This window comes from Epinephelus fuscoguttatus, linkage group LG24 (assembly GCF_011397635.1).
Source record: "Epinephelus fuscoguttatus linkage group LG24, E.fuscoguttatus.final_Chr_v1".
Taxonomy (NCBI): domain Eukaryota; kingdom Metazoa; phylum Chordata; class Actinopteri; order Perciformes; family Serranidae; genus Epinephelus; species Epinephelus fuscoguttatus.
Window position 1 is genome coordinate 2,106,528 of NC_064775.1, and position 20,472 is coordinate 2,126,999.

The 20,472-nt window shown below is 43.2% G+C and overlaps 1 protein-coding gene across 1 annotated transcript in view; it reads left to right on the forward strand.

The window, feature by feature from the left end:
• The window catches only part of LOC125884805 (zinc finger protein GLI2-like), a 108,507-nt gene that overhangs the window by 57,409 nt on the left and 30,626 nt on the right, over positions 1 to 20,472 (forward strand). The window contains exons 3-4 of the mRNA XM_049570044.1: positions 3,882 to 3,987; positions 15,824 to 16,026. Of these exons, the coding sequence (XP_049426001.1) occupies positions 3,882 to 3,987; positions 15,824 to 16,026 (309 nt within the window). The remainder of the gene's footprint in view (positions 1 to 3,881; positions 3,988 to 15,823; positions 16,027 to 20,472) is intronic.

The window sequence follows — 20,472 nt, forward strand, 5'->3', positions numbered from 1 at the left end:
GACTGAAAATGAAGTAACGACGGCTATTTCTGCGGGCGTTTGGGGACCGGGCCTGTCGGTCAGGCTGTCAGGGTGCAGAGTGAGAGGAATGGACCTGGAATGCTGACTCATTCAGGTCCCGGGCCCCTGGGAGCCCCGAGAGGCCCCGTTATCCCCTCCCAATGCTCGTCCGAGAGCAGATAATGATCCGTGGCCCTGACCCCTCCGCTCCCAAATCCCAGGTCACCCTGCGAGATTCCCGCTAGAGTGTGTGTGTGTGCGAGTGTGTGTGTGTGTGTGACACAGGAAGAATGTTAATGCAATCCAGAGATCAGCTGGCTCACCTCTCCCTCCTCCCTGCGTCTTTTTGTTCCTCTTGTCCTCTGCGATCCGGCAGCTCCGAGACAAGACACACCAGGTTGCAATTAACGGGATCTGAAAACTGTACAGAGGGAGAGCCGGGGAGGAGATGATGAGAGTGAGGCGATGCCCTCATGGAGCTTTTCCAAAATAAAAAACCTGAGAAAAAATGTTAACAAGAAACAAAACTCCATAAAGTCGGTTAAAGAGCTGGAAAGGCTTCGTTTATACGGTGGTAAAATAAAGACACGGCATCTTCTGCGGTTTCGTGTTATCACAGCGGCTAATTAGTCCTGATGGTTTGGGTAAACTTCCCAGATCCGAGAGGAATCCACAAAAGGAAAAGAGGGCTTTAATGAGAAATCAAAAGGGCCATTAAAAGGAGGCACGATCAAACACACAAACCTCGTAAAAACAGACGAATATGAAACGTGCACACAAGCAGAAATGCACCTTGACTGCAGAACCTGCAGCTCCATCTGCAGGTTCGTCTCACATATTTGCCCTCGAGCAACAAAATCATATCAGCCTAATAAAAAAACCAACACGTCTTGGATCATGTACATGGTTAAGCTTGTAATGGTAGATAATTATGTCTTAGTGAACTCCCTGAACCAACGAAACAAAACAAGCTCTTCATGTGGCCAAAACTTTGATTTCATGCGAGACGAATCCAGTTTTATGGCATCAAAACAAGATGTTGTTTCAGTAGTATTTATACTTTATGAAGAGATAATGTGACTTATCAACTTGTTCTCACTCCGACCTATGACGTGAAAGATGTTCTGGGACACCGTGTCAACTTCATAATGATTTATGTAAAAGCAAAAACCTCCGGACCATTCTGAATAATCTGTTTTCAGCATTTTTTGTGAAGGATTTCTGTAGCAGGATTTCTTTTATTGGTTGTTTTTAACAGGAGAAAGTGCTGCTATACACCATTATTCACTGGCCATAGGTCCGCTGCTACTTGTAGCTAAATGCTAACATCCGGAAAACACACAGTCTTGGATGCTGATATAATTTCCCCCGACTTCAGATCATATTCATGCTGGAACATGTCAGGTTTTGTTTGGAAGCTTTTATTGATCGTTGCTACAACGACTGTACCAGCTGTTCTCTGCTACAGTCACTCCCTGGTTGCAGGTACACTGCTACATGTAGCTACATGCTAACACAAGGGAAACATATACTCTTGGTTGTCAATGTTGTTAATTTCTCGCCGATTTTGGATTATATTCCTGCTGGAACATGTCCGGTTCTGTTTAGAAGCTGTATCAGGGTATTTTTAGGGTAAAAGTGCCACTGCAAGGACACTACTACATGTAGCTACATGCTAACATCAGAAAACATGTAATCTTGGTTGCAGATTTTCTTCCTGATTCCAGATCATATTCCAACTGGAGCATGTCTGGTTCTGTTGGAAGACTTTTATTGATGGTTTTTAACAGGAGAAAGTGCTGTTTTACATAGTTCTTCTCCAACTGCAATTTCATTGGTGCATGTAGTTTCATGCTAATGCCAGGAAAACATGTAATCTTGGTTGCTGATGCCTTAAATTTCTCCCAGATTTCAGATCATATTTCTGCAGGAACATGTACAGTTGTGAAGATTTTATAGGTGATTTTTCACAGTAGAAAGTGCTGCTGTCCTCCTTTAGAGCCATTTTCTGACTGCAAGTACACTGCTACGTGTAGCTACATGCTAATGTCAGGGAAATATGTAATCTTGATTGCCAATGATGTTGATTTTACCCTGATTCCGGATTATATTCTGCTGCAAACATCCAGTTGTGTTTAGAAGCTTTTATAGGTGATTTTTAAGAGGAGAAAGTACAGTTATACACCTTCCCAACTGCAAATACACTGCTACATGTAGCTACATGCTAACATGAAGACACATGTCATCTTTGTTGTTGATGTCATTAATTTCTCCCCAGTCTCAGATACAATTCCCGCCGAAACATGTCTGGTTGTAAAGATTTCAGTTTAAAGGCTTTTACTGATATTTTTACCGGTAGAAATTGCTGCTATACATGCAGGTACACTGCTACATGTAGCTACATGCTAACACCAGGAAACATGTAATTTTGGTTGCAGATGTTGTTAATTTCTTCCTGATTTCAGATCATATTCCAGCTGGAGCATGTCTGGTTGTGTTTAGAAGCTTTTATTGATAAGTTTAACAGGAAAAATGGCTGCTATTCACAGTCATTCCCTGGCTGCAAATACACTGCTACATTTAGCTACATGCTAATGTCGGAGAAACATGTAATATTTATTACCGATGTTGTAACTTTCTCCCAGATATTGGATCGTATTTCTGCAGGTTCATGTCTGGTTGTAAAGATTTTGGTTTAGAAGCTTTCATTGGTTGTTTTTAACAGGAGAAAGTGCTGCTACAGATACACTGCTACATGTAGCTACATGCTAACATCAGATGATAAATAAGATGTTGTCTTGGTTGCTTATATTGTTAATTTTTCCTAGATTTCAGATCATAATTGTGCTGGAACTTGTCAGGTTTGTTTGGAAGCTTTTATTGGTGATTTGTCATGGTAGAAAGTGCAGCTATACTCTGTCAAAGTCATTGCAGAGCTGCTGAGATGAGGAATACCCAGAGATACTGACCAATCAGAGCAGACTGGGATTTTTCAGGAGGGGGGCTTCAAGGAGGAAGGAAGGGTCTAAAGAAAACATCCTATGAAGTTGCATTATGGGGAATGTAGGATCCAGGGTTAATAGAGCTCGAGCCAAACTAAAAGTCTGGATATCTCGGCCTCTTCTGCCCTAAGTTTGACTATTTCACTAATCTGCTTCTCTTGTAAATCCCGTGACTTTATGGAACTACTTTAAGTTTCTGGCTCTCGTGAGAAGCCAATGATTTTCTCACCTGATAGCACAGAAGGTCAGACGGATGCATCCTTCCTCTCCAACCCTGTAAACACAAAACAAAACCAGACGGTAATACTTGAGGCATTAATTAAATCCTGAAAACAACAATAAGAATTCACAACACAGGCAGGAAATCAGTCGTTTAGAGTCGCCATCATGTTTACAGTCGACCCAGGAGTGTGTGTATTCAGTCAGTTCGGGGGTTTAGCTGTGCTGTTTGCAGCTCTGGAGGAGACTCATGCTGTTTGTAAGGGAAGAGTGCGAGCAGAAGAAAGCTTTTCCCAGTGCTGTCAGTCCCGGTTTGAGTCGGGGCTGCAGCTTCCCTCCACACAGTCCATCATCCCGTCTAGTTCAAAGACCCTCTAGCTGCAGGTCTTTGTCAAAAGCCCGGTTGGATATCTTTTATGTTCAAGATGTAGGATTTCTTAGGACGACTTTGATTATTTATTTATTCCACTTCTCTTGTGTGATAGTGCCAATATTTTACACGAAAGTGCTCAGCTTGCTCTGAAATTCATGTTGCTTTATTGTAGCCCTTTTGCCTTTGAAATTTCTTTTTCTTTTTTTGAAAGGCAAGCTCTTTTTTTGAAGTCTCCTCTCCCTCCCTCCCTTCCTCATCTCTTCTTCTTTGCTTTTCTGTTCTTGCAGCCCCCCACCACATCTTCCCCACCTTCCACACACCCATCCCGATTGACATGCGGCATCACGAGGGACGATACCACTACGAGCCTCACACGCTGCACGCCATGCACGGGTAAGTGGCCCTTTTTTCTTTCTGTGTAAATATTTTCTGAAGGGACTTGAACACGTCACAAGTCGGATTCGTGAGACGCAGGTTGAAGTTAAAGTAGTCAGATCTTTTCAACGCAAGTGGTTATTTCCTATCAAGTTACTACTGTACAGCGCACAGCTTGTTTTGCCTTTTTTTTTTTTACTCTGCGAGTGCATGTTAGGAGGCGCTGATGAGAGCTGAGCGCTCGCCAAGTTCAATATCAAAAGCAGATGACAACATGTCGACTTCCAAAGTGAATAATCAATGCTGGTTCTAAATTTCCCCTCTGCAGCCCTTGTTTCCGATACAGTTTGATTATGTGGGCAAGCTTTGCTCTTCTGGCTCCAACCGTCTGGGGATGAAAACACTCTGATGCTTTGAGAAGTCTGAAGTTTGGTTACTGGGATCCAAACTGGGAACATCTCAGTGAGAGAAGTGAAAATCTTCTCTCTGCCTCCGAGCAAGGCATTTTACAACCCAGAAAAGAAAAAAAAAACTTTGCATCGTATTTTCTGCAAACTGGAGCAGATATGTTCTAACTTTATGTTTCAGCAACACTTTGGTTAACACATGGTTATGGTTAGGAAAAGGTCATGTCAGTTTTAGAGGCACAGTTTCCCCTGGAAAGGCAGCAGTGTCTTGGTAAAAAATAAATGCTTTTTATTCCACTATTTCCATTGGAAAACAAGTGATAGGTTGCTATAAAACATTCATGTTTTGTGCCCAAAAAGCTGCTTAAACACTGACAGGTCACTGAAAAATCCCCATGTTTGAGGGCAAAAAAGCTGCTGGAAACACAGCGCCTGGTTGCTACAAAAGCCTTATGTTTGGTGTATAAAAACCTGCTGTTAAAACAGCGATGTGTCGCTACAAAACTTCCACATCTGGAGGCTAAATAGCTACTGGAAAAATAGTGACAAGTCGCTACAAAACTCCATTTGGAGGCTAAGTAGCCACTGGAAAAACAGTGACAAGTCGCTACAAAACTCCATTAAGAGGCTAAATAGCCACTGGAAAAACAGTGACAAGTCACTACAAAACAGCCATATATGGTGCCTAAAAAGCTGCTGAAAACACAATGAATGGTCACTACAGAATGCCCACATTTGGTGTGAAAAAAGCCACCATTAAAACAGTGATGGGTCACTACAAAACTCCCACATTTGGAGGCTAAATAGCCACTGGAAAAACAGTGACAAGTCGCTACAAAACTCCCACATTTGGAGGCTAAATAGCCACTGGAATAACAGTGACAAGTCGCTACAAAACTCCATTTGGAGGCTAAATAGCCACTGGAAAATCAGTGACAAATCACTACAAAACAGCCATATGTGGTGCCTAAAAAGCTGCTGAAAACACAATGAATGGTCACTACAGAATGCCCACATTTGGTATGAAAAAAAGCCACCATTAAAACACTGATGGGTCACTACAAAACTCCCATATTTGGAGACTAAATATCCACTGGAAAAACAGTGACAAGTTACTACAAAACAGCCATATGTGGTGCCTAAAAAGCTGCTGAAAACACAATGAATGGTCACTACAGAATGCCCACATTTGGTGTGAAAAAAAGCCACCATTAAAAGCGTCTGATCGCTACAAAACACCCACATTTAGCACCTATAATGCCACTGGAAATAATAGAACAGGTTGCTGCAGAACACTCATGTTTGGTTTCTACGAAGCAGTTGGAAACACAGTGATGTGTTGCTACAAAACCAACATGTTTGGTGTGTATAAAGCCATGTTAAATAGCATTGGGGCATTACAAAACACCCACATTTGATGCCTGAAAACCCACTGAAAACATAGTGATGTGTTGCTACAAACCACTCACGTTTGGTGCCTAAAACACAGCTGAGAAAAATAGTGACAGGTTGCTACAAAACACCTACATCTGAGGGATAATACTGCGCTGGAAAAACATCAATGACTAGTGACTAAAAAACAAATGGTTTTGTTGTTTGTTGGTCTGGAACAGTGCTCTGCAGCTTGTCCAAGTCAGCTCATACACTACGTCACTTTAGAAACGTAACATATTCATAGTTTACAGAAATGTGCAATGGCAAAAACAGCATTTCACCAGCTGGAACTTCTGGCTTAAAATATATGTGAACTGTGCACATGAGAATGACATCAGTTGGAGGAAGTAGTTGTATCTTAGAGAAATAACAGCTAATATCAGCTAATTCCTGACGGGTGAAAATATGTGTAGTGAGTTAAATTTACCACAGTGTCATTTTTTAGGTCCTTAGTTTGTTAAATCTAAATGATCTTTCCTCCCTGATTTTACAAGCGTGACTGTTAATTAGACATTTATAAATGTGCATCGGATGGATTCATGGTTGGGTATTTGTCCGAGATTGTCCAATTTTGGAATTTTTTATATGCAAAGAAATTTGTAATAATTCAAGCTGTCAAATGTTGAGCAAGTAGACGTATAAAATGGAAATACTCAGGTAGCCAAAATTAAATGTACTCAGTTACCTTCCACTTTTCTTCCTGGATAATAAAAAGCTAAAAAAAGAAATAAATCTCTGCCATTTGGCTCGTATCAATCTGCAGCCCGCTCCATTAGCGGCGATCGGCAGGGCCGGATCCATCACCAATGACATAACACAGCCAACCTGCGTCCAGCACCTCTTTATATTCATTAATGGCTTGTTGTGGAGCTAATCTGTGTGGTGCAGGCCGTGTTGCCCCCAAGCTAGCGCCATAATTAAACTCCCAGAGTATAGAGGTCACAGAACAGGCTGCATGTGCCACAGCAGCAGCGCTGGTGGTGAGTTCGGCCTCGGTAAGAGATCCCATTTATTTTCCTGAGGGATGTTCAGGGGAGGAAGGAAACACAGTGCACAGCAGTGTACGAAATTCAACTTAACAGATTTGTTGTAAGGATCAGGAAGCATTAGTCTGCCGCAGCGGTGTTGGAGATCGTGTTTCTGGATTTTTGGTTTGGGATAAGATGAAAATCAAGAAGAGTGTGAAAACATATCTTGTTTAAAAGAGCGCTGTCAATGATGGAAAGGGTTCATCTCATCATGAGGTTGAATTTTGTAGCTTTGCCCAGATAATTGGGCCAAAGATGTCAGCATAGAGAGTTTGATTTTGTTGTTTGCAACTCAAATGAAAGACTCATTCAGAAAGTGCATGACGGTGCGTTCATGTGCCAGGAGGAGGCTTCGAAATAAGAGCTGTGACACAGTGTCAGGTTGATTCCAAACGTCCAGGAGATCATTTGCCTGATTTTATGCATCAACACTGCAGCAACTGGAGTGTGAGCGCCGACCGAAAGCACCTCTGGGTCTGTGGCACACTTTGAAAGCGAGCAGCGAGGCTCCTGCCGCAGTTTAAAGTTACTTTATCACGGGAGAAAAAACTGGCGCCGGGACAAAAAAAGTCAATAGAATTCTCCAAATAGTACTCTTACATTTAGATTCACAGATTTGATGGTGATGCATACTTCGCGCCTGGCGGAAGCAGGGCTATTCATCACGCCGGCTGGGAGAGTGGAGGGCGGGGGAGGGGAGGGGGGTGCTGTCCGCGGACTCGGCCACCTTGATTAATGTGATTTGATCTTGACAGTGGACCCCTAATTCATCAAGACCTTGATCTAGCTGTCGCTCCCCCCTGCCTGTGCCAAATTCACCTAATTACAGGAACATTGCGCAGCAAATTAAGTGCGGTGTCATTTGTCGCCTGGTGCGGCACTTTATTATCCGCTCGTGGCAGCGTGTCAGAGGTCCCCTCCTTGATTGTCTAACATGACATCTCTGCGCCGTCCCCTTTATCATTGTTTGCATATACCGTAATGAGACGGCTGGTTATTTTGTCAAGCCTGTCATAAAAAGCTGCCATAGGGAAGCCTCTTTTTTCTTCCCACCGGATACCGAGGAGGGTTTTCTCCTCTCGCCGTCGCCGGCAAATGACAGTGAGGCGAGGAAGTTGCAGGAGGAAGAACACGGGGGGAAACACGTCCTCCTCTGTGACGGCGTCTCTGTGGACGGAGCGAGGCTGAAACATGTAAGGAGCTGAGATCTGTTACAGTTGACAAAGCCTCACAGTTCAAAAAGACTTTTGTTCAGCACAAAGACCTTAATCCCACCTGCCTGCCCCGAGTGGACGCTCAGCACAGCTTCACAAACACAACAAGTCCACTTTATACATGTTTAAAGGTCCACTGTGTCAGATTTCAGGGGATACAACGGCAAAAATCAAATATAATAAGTATGTTTTCTTAAGTGTATAATCATACCAGCTCCTGTAGCAGCTCTTTCTCTGCTCCTACAGCAGCTCCACTCCTCTCCTCACAACTGATGTATAAAAAGAACTCCGCAGCTGTTGCTGTGTCTCGTGTGACAAAGAATGGATGAGGAGAGACACGTTAGGGTCGAGAAATATTCCAAGCTAAACGACCCACAGTGCTGTCATTATAAAGACAAAGGCCACAAAGATACACACATGCCTGGCGAGTCATAGCTCTGGAGATCGGCTCTACGGGCGAGACATGAAGTTTAATTAGTGGCTGTCCACACATGCTAAGCTAACGCAGAGGTGGAGGAAGTGCAGATCTTTCAGTAAAAGTAGTAACAACTTTGTTTGGTCGTCTGTTGACAAACATCCAGAATGAACTGATTAGAATTTGCTGGTCATAGGTGAAGGTCACTATGACCTTGAGTTTATCCCATTCTCATGAACACAATATCTCAAAAAAGCCTTGAGGGAATTTCTTTGAATTAGGCACAAACGACTTTCAATCGTGAATGAACTGCTTAGATTTTGGTGGTCAAAGGTCACTGTGACCTTGCACCCTGTCATTTTCATGAACACAATATTTAAAAAAAAAAAAAAAAAAAAAAAACCTTGAGGGAATTTCTTCAAATTTGGCACAAACATCCACTTTCACTCAAATCAAAACAAATGAGGATTTGGTGGACAAAGGTGAAGGTCGCTGTGACCTTGGGTCCATCTCATTCTCATGAACATAATATCTCAAGAATTCAGGGTTAAACCCTGAGAGAACTCTGACCAGGAGAAGATTAAACTGGTTACAATCTACATTCATCACCACTAGATGCCTCTAAATCACCCTAAATCTGACACACTGGACCTTTAAAACTGGCCACATGGTCAGATAAACCTGCTCTGGGGTCCTCCAGAGTTGTACAGTCTTGCTATGCTGTGTGCTCATCTGAGTCAACTCAAATTCTTGCAGTATGTATAAAGTTGCTGTGAGTTTTTGAGACGACAACTTGTGCAAAAATGCACATAAAAAATGTAGACTGTGGAGCTCTCGGACGAACTATCTCAAAGTACAGGACGAGATGATGGAATGACTTCTTAAGGAGGCCATGATTTGCGGCACCGTGATCTGTTTGTTTGTTTGTATGTAGGTCATTTCTTCCTCTGCGTGAGGAGGAAGGCGTTCGGGGGTTTGGAGGTTTCGGGGTGGAGGGATGGGGGAGTTGTTGCCTGTTAAGTTTGAGGCGTCCGCTTCACGCAGCAGCAGCACACTCATAAACCTACAGTGGGAGTTTATTCAGCCGCACGCTGGACGGCGTGATTTATCTAAATCAGAGAGCTCCCTGAGCCCGACACCGGAGACGAGACTCACTGTCACACTGTAATTCATCTCCGGTGTCGCCCAGAAACACACACACACACACATATGCACACATACAAATGATAAGACTCGTACAGTAGGTCCAAACAGGAACATACTTTACATGCATGTGGAGGAATGCATGCACACTACTCAGATTTAACTTTTACTCAACGATTAATCACTTTGAGTCATTTATCACTTAAAATGCAAAGTTTTGAAGCTTCTCCAATCTGAAGGTCTGCAGCTCTTCTCTGCTTTAAATCATTACAAACGCAATCCATCACAAAAGCCCCAAAGGGTCGGTAAAAACTGCCAGGACCGGTGACTCAAACGCCACTGAGAAATGCATCAAAGGGTCAGTGGAAAACACCTGATATCAGTGGCTGAGACAAGGCAGAGAAACACCTCAAAGGGTACATAAAAACAATCAGGATTTGTGGCTCAATGACCACTGAGAAACACCAATAAATGATGGTAAAAGCAACCAGGATTGGTGGCTCAAGCTCCACATGGGTTTGCCTCGAAGGGTCGGTAAATACACTTGAAATTTGTGGCTCAAATGCCTTTGAGAGAAACCCCTTGAAAGGTCAGTAAAAACAAGGATTAGTGGCTCAAACTGCTGGAAAAAACAAAAACATTTTGAAGGGTTGGTAAAAACAACCCTCAAAACTCGCTAAGTAACACCTCGAAGGGTCAGTGAAAAACACGAGGGATTGGTGGCAAACGTGCTCGGGCTAAACTGCTGCTGAAAAATGATTCCAAGGATCTGTAAAACAAACATAACTGGGGCTTAAACGTCACTGAAAACGGCACCAAGAATCGATAAAAACAAAAGCGATTAGGCTTTGCTGAAAAATGCCAACAAGGGTCAATAAAGACAAACAGGATCGGAGCTTAAACCGCTCCAAAAAGGCGCTTCCAGGGGTCGGTAAAACAAATGTGATCAAAGCTTAAACGTTACCGAAAAACACCTCCAAAGGTCAGTAAAACAAACGTGATCGGAGCTTAAACCGCTCCGAAAAGGCGTCTCCAAGGGTCGATAAAAATAAATGTGATCAAAGATTAAACGTTACTGAAAAAAACAAGAAAAAAAAGCATGATCGGATCTTAAACGCCAAGATCTTAGAACACCTTAAAACACTTTGAAGGGTTGGTAAAGACACCCAGAATAGTTGGATCATCGGATCAGTGGATCAGGGTCAGTGGCTCAAACTCCGCTTGGAAACGACTTGAAGGGTCAATAAAAAGAACCAGGGTCTGAAAAAGCCTCAATATGTTGGTAAAAGCAAACGTGATCGGAGGCTAAAACGCTGCTGAGAAACTCAAACTGACTACAGGGAGAAACGGCACTTTATGTGCTGGAGCCAAAGACTCCTGGTACCAGTTAGACAGGAACTGGTCCAGTCGGTAGGGAACGTACTGGTGTCAGGTCTGTGTACAGATCTATGCTCCTATATTTCTATGACTGTGGGCTGTTTAACATAAAGTCAAACACCTCGTTAATGGTATTAATATCATGTCAGCAGCTGCTCCACTCCACTCCATTAAAACAAGTGTGAGCAGCAGTAAAAGCAGCAGAGAATAAGGTAATGTCTGCCAGGAGGTGTGAGAGGTGTCGGCTTTCTGTAGAGCTTTAAACCAATGAAGACGTGTCTCACTGAAGCGAGAACACTTAAAACATGTTAGGAAAAGACACATCTTTAACCGTGTCTGCTGTTTGCTGCTGAGCAGGTGGAGCACAGCAGGTTTCTCAGACACTGAACAACACTGGAACAACGAGCTCCAATCAGCTGCAGAGACAAGTCACGCAACACTCTTCTCTTTACACGTAGAAGTTTCATCCATTGTGAAGATAAAAATATTTAAGATATAACATGTAGCCACATTTACGACTTTTTAAAACATTTTTAGCTGCTTGTTTTCATCATCAGACGTTGGGATCTTGAGTTATCAGAGAAACAAGCTGAGCAAACATTAGCGGCAGTTCGGCTTCAGCCTCTACTGTGCTGAACAGCATCAGGTGCATTTCTATGACGTCACACAGGTGATAGTCATGGCCGGAGGCGGGTTGTCTGTCTGTCTTATTCTTGTGTACACAATATCAGAAAAACCCCTTGAAGAAATTTCTTCATTTTGGCACAAATGTTCACTTGGACTTAACAATGAACTGTTTAGATTCTGGTGGATTAAGGTCAAGGGTCACTGTGACTTTGTCTGTTTCATTCTCGTGGACTCAATATCAGAAGAACACCTTGAGAGAATTTCTTCATTTTGGCACAAACGTTCACTTGGACTTAACAATGAACTGTTTAGATTCTGGTAGATTAAGGTCAAAGGTCACAGTGACCTTGTCTGTTTCATCCTTGTGGACACAATATCTCAAGAACGTCTTGAGGTAATTTCCTCAACTTTGGCGTAAACATCCATTTGGACTAAAGGATGAATGTTCTAGAATCTGATAGTTAAAGGTCAAAGGTCAAGGTCACTGTGACCTCGTCTGTCACATTCTTATGAACATGATAAGAAGGCTTTAAGGGAGTTTCCTCCAACTGGGCACAATTATTCAATTGGACTGATTATATTTTGGTGGTCAAAGGTCAAGGTCAGAGTGACCTTGCATCTGTCTCATTCTCGTGAACACAACATGTCAGTGAGTCATTACTTTTTGTGGCACCATCCCGGCAGGAAACACAGCAGTGACTCGCTAAATCACATCAACTTTTGTTGCTGTTGGTGTCAAGGCGAGGCGTCACATCATCCACCTCCTGATGACAGCTCGTTTACTGCGTCACTATAGAAACGCTGATATGATACATATGAAGCGTGTCATTGAAAATATAATCATGGTTTATAGAAAAGTACAATGCATTTTCTTCTGGCAAACGCCCTTTTAAAAAACTGCACAATTAACAGAGTAAAGAACCTTCTATAAATACAAACGTTCGTCGCATTAACTTCGTTCCACTTCAGAAACACGCTCCATAAACTGCACACAGTGGCAGCGTGAAAATAATAATCGCCCTGAACACAAACACACCTGTATGCTTCAGGCTCGTGAGTGAAGCTGTGAACGCCATGGTAATGAGCGTCCTGGAGAGACGGAAATTAACCCCCCCAACCGCTCTCTCGTCTCGGCCTGCTGCCCGGCGCCGAATCCCGATACGCTCCAAAGGCCGAGCATTGTGTTGGCCCAGACGCCCTGAAAACTCCCCCGCAGCCAGGCGCTCTCTGAATATCTGAATATTACATGACTTATTGAGCTCAGCTCGTAAGTGTGCCCTCTCCTTTACGGAGCGGGCGATTGCTTAAACAAAGCTTTTCAGGCTGAAGCGCAGAGAGAGAAATATTTATACGCTTCAGACGCTGGTTGTTGGAGGAGCTTGTTAGCACGGTAAACAAACCCTGTTAGTCTGGATTCAGAGTCAGGCAGCGCTCACCTGCAGGCTGCTACATGATGAGAGCATCAATATTTCACACAGACGCTGGGGCTGATTATGTTTTTGGGTGGAAAATCAGATCTTTATCTTCTGCACGGAGAGAAGAACATGAGTCGTGATGCAATCCAACAATCTGGCTGCGAGGTGATGAAGCGTCTCGTGGATGTTGAATGATGGAGAATGTGTATTTATAATGAAGGTGCAGGTGAGAGACGCTGAGGACACACAGATCTGCAGAGTTAGGACCTGAGACAGCAGCTCAGTTCACTTTGATGCTTTTAACGACCGGAGACGTCGGGCACCATTTAGCGTCTGTACGAGACGCAGCAGCTCTAATGCAAATCCATCTGAGCCATTATCACCTCAGAGCAACGGACACAGATTTAAAGAGCACAAAAGTGGGTGGGTGTGATGTATGGAGGGGGGAAAATTATTTTAAAAAATCTTAAAATATAATACAGAAATAAATTAATAAATATGGCAATAAATACGGAATTAGATAAATAATTGTAGGAATAAACACAAGAATAATTAAATACATAAATATAACAACAAATACAGCAATAAATAAATACAGAAAAAAGAATGCATTGATAAATAAATGTTCAAATAAATATAGAAATAAATAGATACATGCAGTTATTACTTTATACATTTATTTTTAAAAAATTTTAGCATTTTTTAGATATTTACTAGATAGATCATAGTGTAGCGACACACCACTGCCTTTACAGCTGCGTTTGTGCCACAAAAAAAAACAGGCATTTTGTAGCGACACACCACTGCCTTTACAGCTGCGTTCGTGCCACAGAAAACCAGGCATGTTGTGGCGACACACCACTGCCTTTACAGCTGCGTTTGTGCCACAGAAAACCAGGCATTTTGTAGCGACACACCACTGCCTTTACAGCTGCGTTCATGCCACAGAAAACCAGGCATGTTGTGGCAACACACCACTGCCTTTACAGCTGCGTTTGTGCCACAGAAAACCAGGCATGTTGTAGTAACACACCACTGCCTTTACAGCTGTGTTTGTGTCACAGAAAACTAGCTGCGTTTGTGCCACAAAAAAAACAGGCATTTTGTAGCAACACACCACTGCCTTTACAGCTGCGTTTGTGCCACAGAAAACCAGGCATTTTGTAGCAACACACCACTGCCTTTACAGCTGTGTTTGTGACACAGAAAACCAGGCATGTTGTAGCGACACACCACTGCCTTTACAGCTGCGTTTGTGCCACAGAAAACCAGGTATGTTGTAGCAACACACCACTGCCTTTACAGCTGCGTTTATGCCACAGAAAACCAGCTGCGTTTGTGCCACATAAAACCAGGCATGTTGTAGCGACACACCACTGCCTTTACAGCTGCGTTTATGCCACAGAAAACCAGCTGCGTTTGTGCCACATAAAACCAGGCATTTTGTAGCAACACACCACTGCCTTTACAGCTGTGTTTGTGACACAGAAAACCAGGCATGTTGTAGCGACACACCACTGCCTTTACAGCTGTGTTTGTGCCACAGAAAACCAGGCATGTTGTAGCGACACACCACTGCCTTTACAGCTGCACTTGTGCCACAGAAAACCAGGCATGTTGTAGCGACACACCACTGCCTTTACAGCTGTGTTTGTGCCACAGAAAACCAGGCATGTTGTAGCGACACACCACTGCCTTTACAGCTGTGTTTGTGCCACAGAAAACCAGGCATGTTGTGGTGACACACAGCTGCTTTTTAGCTGCGTTTGTGCCACACAAAGTTGGGTGTTTTGTAACATCACATCACTGCTTTTCTAGTCGTTTATGCAACACTCCAAGCCAGGCATTTGTAGCGGCATCTGCGATCTTTTCCCGACCATAACCAAGAGGTTTTGTTGTCTAAACCTTACCACCAAAAATGTATCCCGTTTTTAGTTTTTACTGCCCAAGATTTCTAAGTTCAGACAATAATTACGGCTTTTATCTCTATAAAGTTTGGTGAATTGTGAAAAAAGCAAAGATTTTATCATGTTTGGTTTTTGTCTTATAAATCCTGCTTATTGAAATGTTGCGCCCGATTTCCAGCCATAGGTCAACGTCGATAGACTCTTAATGAGCTGTTTGTATTTCACCGTTTATATCTGCTCTGCCTGAGTGAAGACAGCCAAACTCAAACATCTTAAACTCATCTGAAACTGGAAACTTTTCAAACTCATAAACCTGATTAAAATCCCTGAAAACAGACAGAATGTGACGTGTCTTTAAAAAAAGGTGTTAGGTTTACAGACTTTAATCAGACGTATCGTCCAAACATCACATCTGTCTCTGGATCCGCCCGCAGTTTGTCTCTCCAGATGAGCTGACACTGATAAATGACACCGACAAACGCCCCGTGGGCAGCAGTGTAACCTGGAGAGGTGGTTCGCCCATTACATATCGCTTCCTCCTCTCCCCGTCTCCTCGCCTTCCTGACCCCGCGCTCACCCCTTCCTCTGACTGTCTCAGATCAAAAGCTCGACAGAGGAACCGCGTTAGACGTGATCTCACTCTCAACGCCGCCTGTGCACACACTGAGGCGGAGACGGCGAGGATCAGGTGATGGGAGTGTGAAGGCGCTTCAGGTGGTTGAATCAAAGCTTCGTGATGATGTAAAGTCTTAGAAAGCCCAGCTGCAGGTTATCAGCACACAAGAGCGCCAAATGTGGATTAATCCGCCGCTGAAAGTAGTCCCTGTGAAAACTTAATACTGGTCATTTTAAAGTTTGATGTGTTTTCCTCCTCTCCTCTCGTCCAGCCCTGCAGGTTTGGCCGGCAGCCCCGTCATCTCCGATATCTCCCTGATACGCCTCTCACCTGCTGCCGTGGCCACCGGCGACTCCCCCTTCAGCCCACCTCACCCGTACGTCAACCCCCACATGGAGCACTACCTGCGCTCCGTGCACGGCAGCCCCACCCTGTCCATGATCTCAGCAGCCAGAGGACTGAGCCCCGCCGACTGTAAGTTCAACTCTTTTCATTTTTCAGGTAAAGAGCTCGAGCCAGAACCCAAAAAACTGTGTCCGGGTGGTTTCAGGTTTCATTTCGATGACTCTCTCTGTGTCCTCTTGTCTTGCTCATAATTTACATCTTCGTACTGAATTTTATAAATTACATCTGTGTTTAAAAATTTGGTTAATAAAACGGCTGGTTTTAGCCGTGACCGGAGCAATTATGTTTTTGGGTTGTCCATGCGTACGTACATCCATTGTTCTGAATGTGCAAGAAAGCTAGGAGGGATTTTTTTTAATTTGGCACAAACGTCCACTTTGACTCAAGGATGAATTGATTAGATTTTGGTGGTCAAAAGGTAAGGTCACTTTGACCTGGTTTAACTCATTTTTGTAAACAGGATATCTCAAAAAAGCTTTCAGAGAATTTCCTCAAATTCGTCCCAAACGTCCATTTTTACTCAGGAATGAACTAATGAGGTTTTGGAGATCAAAGGTCAAGGGTAACTGTGACCTCACAAACATGTTTTTGGCCATAACTCAAGAATTGATATGTTAATTTTGACAAAACTTAACACAAATGTCTAACAGGATAAAACGATGATGTTTCATATCCAAAAGGTCAAAGGTCAACTTCACGGTGACATCATATGGTAAAACCATCCACTTTCACTCAAGGATGAACTTATTAAATTTTTGTGGTCAAATGTCACATTGACCTTGCATTTGTCTCATTCTCAAGAATACGCAATCACAAGATGGTCTTAAAGAAATTTTAATCACATTTGGCACAAACGTCCACTTGGACTCAAAGATGAACTGATTATAATTTGTTTGTCCTAGGTCAAGCTCACTGTGACTTTCAACTGTGTCATTCTAATGAATTCCATTTCTCAAGAAAGTCGTCAAGGAATATCTTCAAATTGAACAATGAACTGATTGGATTTAGGTGGTGATAGATAAAGATCAAAATCCTACGACCTGGTCCATCTCATTGTCGTGAATGTGATATTTTAAAAAACACCTTGTCGCAGTTTCTTTAAATTTGGCACAAACATCCATTTGGAGTCAACTGATAAGAATTTTGTGGTCAAAGACAGCTTCACTGTGACCTTGTCTGATGCAATCTCATGAACATGATATCTTGTTAAAGTGGGGTGTTTTGTAGCAACACACAGCTGCCTTTAGCCATGTTTGTGCCACACAAAGCCAAATGAAGATATTCCCTCAAGGCTTTCTTGAGATAATGCATTTGCGAGAATTATATGGACGCAAGTTACAGTCACCAAATTCTTACCGGTTCATCCTTAAGTCCAGGTGGACATTTGTGCCAAATGTGATGAAATTTCCTCAAGGTAGAAATTTGGCACAAACATCCACTTGGTAAAAGGTCAAAGATCAAGGTCTCAGTGACCTGGTCCATGTCATTGTTGTGAACAAAGTATCTCAAGAACACCTGGTCTGAGTTACTTAAATTTGGCACAAACATCAACTTTTACACAAGAATGAACTAATGAGGTTTTGGAGTTTGAAGGTCAAAGGCTACTGTGACCTCACAAAACATGTTTTTTTTGGTATAACTCAAGAATTTACATGCAAATTTACACTATTTATTTATTCAACTTATGACTTCTTGAGTTGATTTTAAAAACACAACTCAGCTAAAGAAAACATTTGACCTTCACGTCTAAATGTTGTATCCATCAAAAATATATTTTTGTATCAAATGATGGGGTTACAGCTTCAGAATAAACTAACACTCGTGTAAAAATGCATCCCTGTCTTCTTGCAGGACCTCAGTCTAGAATACCTCCTCAGCAGGGAGCCTGAACTCGACCCCTGGTTGCTACAAACACTGTTACATAAATTGTAGTTGCAGAGAGGGAAACCTTGACCTGCTCTCCCAGGTGACACATAGAGGGGATCCTTCAAAATAAAATCTGTGGAGGTCGATAAAAGACAAACAGTGCTGCCAAATACTCTCCCAGCCTCCTCCCCCTCTGCCCAAATTTACCAGGTAGCGATGACAACTCTTTCTTCGGCGCTGAATTACAAAAACAGATTGGAGCGCGGCGGCGGGACGGGATATAAATCTTCTTTTACAGTCTGTCAGTGGTAATGTGGCAACGCTTTTAAACTTAAATAAGCGCCCGCGCCTGAGATCTGGCTGCGATAAAGCCGTGCAAGGGGAAGAAAAGTGCGGGGGGACTGTTTGCAGTGGAGGGAATGCAAATGGCTCGTTGAGAGACGAGGCCTTGGGTTTGGAGACGGAGGTTTTTGTGTTCCAGGTGACCTTTCATTTTGCTCCATGTGGAAGTTAGACTAACATCCTGTCATCACCTGCAGCTGTGCGTTTGGAGTCACTACCTGATACGTTAAATATTCATGTTTGTTTTTTGACCCGCGACCTCGCTGCTCTTTCATTTGTTTGATTCGATAAAGAAATACGCTCTGGTGCTCATCGACCGCCTCCCTCATCAGCCAGAGGTTTCTAAAGGTGGAAATGTGATCCTGTGAGAGCAGCTATGATGTCAGCATGAGCACGATGTCTGCTCTCTTTTAGGCCGGGAGCCTTAATGTCGTCTGAAAGATCACTTAGGGAAGGAGGGTAGGAGGTAGAACAAGAGGGGGGACGTTTGTTTCTCAGGCCGCAGAGGAGAGTGGGAGAAATTCATATCAGGCTCTGATTGGCCCTGACACTTTTAGAGTCTCTTTACTGGGTGCAGATGTTAACAGCAGGTGAACACATGACGGGAGTTACACTGAAATTAAACACGTTTTCAAGGAAGACAAGAAACAAACAGAGACTCTGTCGACAGGGCGCCGTGCCATTGTTCCAACGGCCCAAAGATTCAAAGCTCCATGAGTTGGAAAATGTCCCAGTGGACCAAAAGACTGTTTCTCCAACAGCCTGTAACCCTAACCGTCCATTGATCCAAAGTCAGGTTTCCCAAAAACTCCCTACAGTTAGTTTCAGTTTCCAAGTGACGTTTGAGCCACAGATCCCTGTTGTTTTGAATGACCCTTCGCATTGTTTCTCGGCAACGTATAACCTGCCAAACATGGATGTTTTTACCGACTCTTTGAATTGTTTCTCAGCAGCGTTTGAGCCATCACTTCAGGGTGTTTTGGCTGACGCTTAATGGGGTGCCTCAGCGGCGTTTTAGCCACAGATCCTGGTTATTTTGACCAACCTTTCATAGTGTTTCTCAGAGGCATTTGAGGCACTGATCCCAGGTGTTTTAATCGACCCTTCATAGCGTTGGAGATACCCATCCCGGTTGTTTTCACCAACCCATAGATGCATTTATCAGCGGCGTTTAAGCCACAGATCCAGGATGTTTTTACCAACCCAACGTGGCATTTCTCAGTGGCGTTTGAGCCACAGATCCAGGGTGTTTTTACAGACTCTTCGCAACAGTTGAGCCACAGATTTTAGGTGTTTTAAAAGACCCATCATGGCATTTCTCAGTGGCATTTGAGCTACAGGTCCCGAGTCTCTTCATCAACCCACTGGGGCATTTATCAGCAACGTTTGAGCCACAGTTCCCTGGAGTTTTTACCAACCTATCTTGGCATTTCTCAGAGACGTTTGAGCCGCAGATTGTGGGCGTTTTTACCATCTCTTTGCACTATTTCTCAGCGATGTTTGAGCCACTGATCCTGTGTGTTTTTATCGACCGCTCGTAGTGTTTGAGCCACAGAGTTGGCAAAAACACTTGGGATCTATGTGGCATTTCTCAGCGATGCTTCAGCTGAAGATCCCAGGCACTTTTATAGACCTTTCGTAGTATTTCCAAGTGTTGTTTTAGCCACAGATCCAAGGTGTTTTTACCAGCCCTTTGTGGTGTTTCTTAACGCCGTTTAAGCTACAGATCCAGGGTGTTTTCGGAAATACTTTGCAACGTTTGAGCCACAGATCCCCACAGTTTTTACTTAGCCTTCATGGTGTTTTTCTTGGGATTTCTAGCCACCAAACTCTCCATTTTTACAGACCCTTCGACCCTTTGTGGTGTGTCCTCGCAGCGTTTGACCCACTGAACCTGGGTTTCTTTTTTTCTTTTTTTTCTTTTTTACCAACTCATCTCTGCTTCTCTGGCAACTTTCGTGCCAACAAATGTGAATGTTTTAAGCCCACATGAGTGAAGTTTCAGTGTATCTGATACAACTGTAGATACGTCTAACTGTAAGGAGTGTATGTTTTTGGACAAACAGAACTTTGGAGAAATGGCTGTTTGTTTTTGGGATGATGGGCTGTTGGAGCAATGAGCTTTCTGTCCAATGGGACATTTGTTGGACAAATGGAGCTTCGGAAAATCGTCCAAAATATACAAATATCAGGAAAATTTGGAGACTTTTCTGATTCTAAAAACCTGCCTGGTGCTTGTTTTAAACTGATATTTAAACTCCAGCGTCTTCAGTAAAGAGACACTATTTCCCTCCTGAGCCTGAGGGG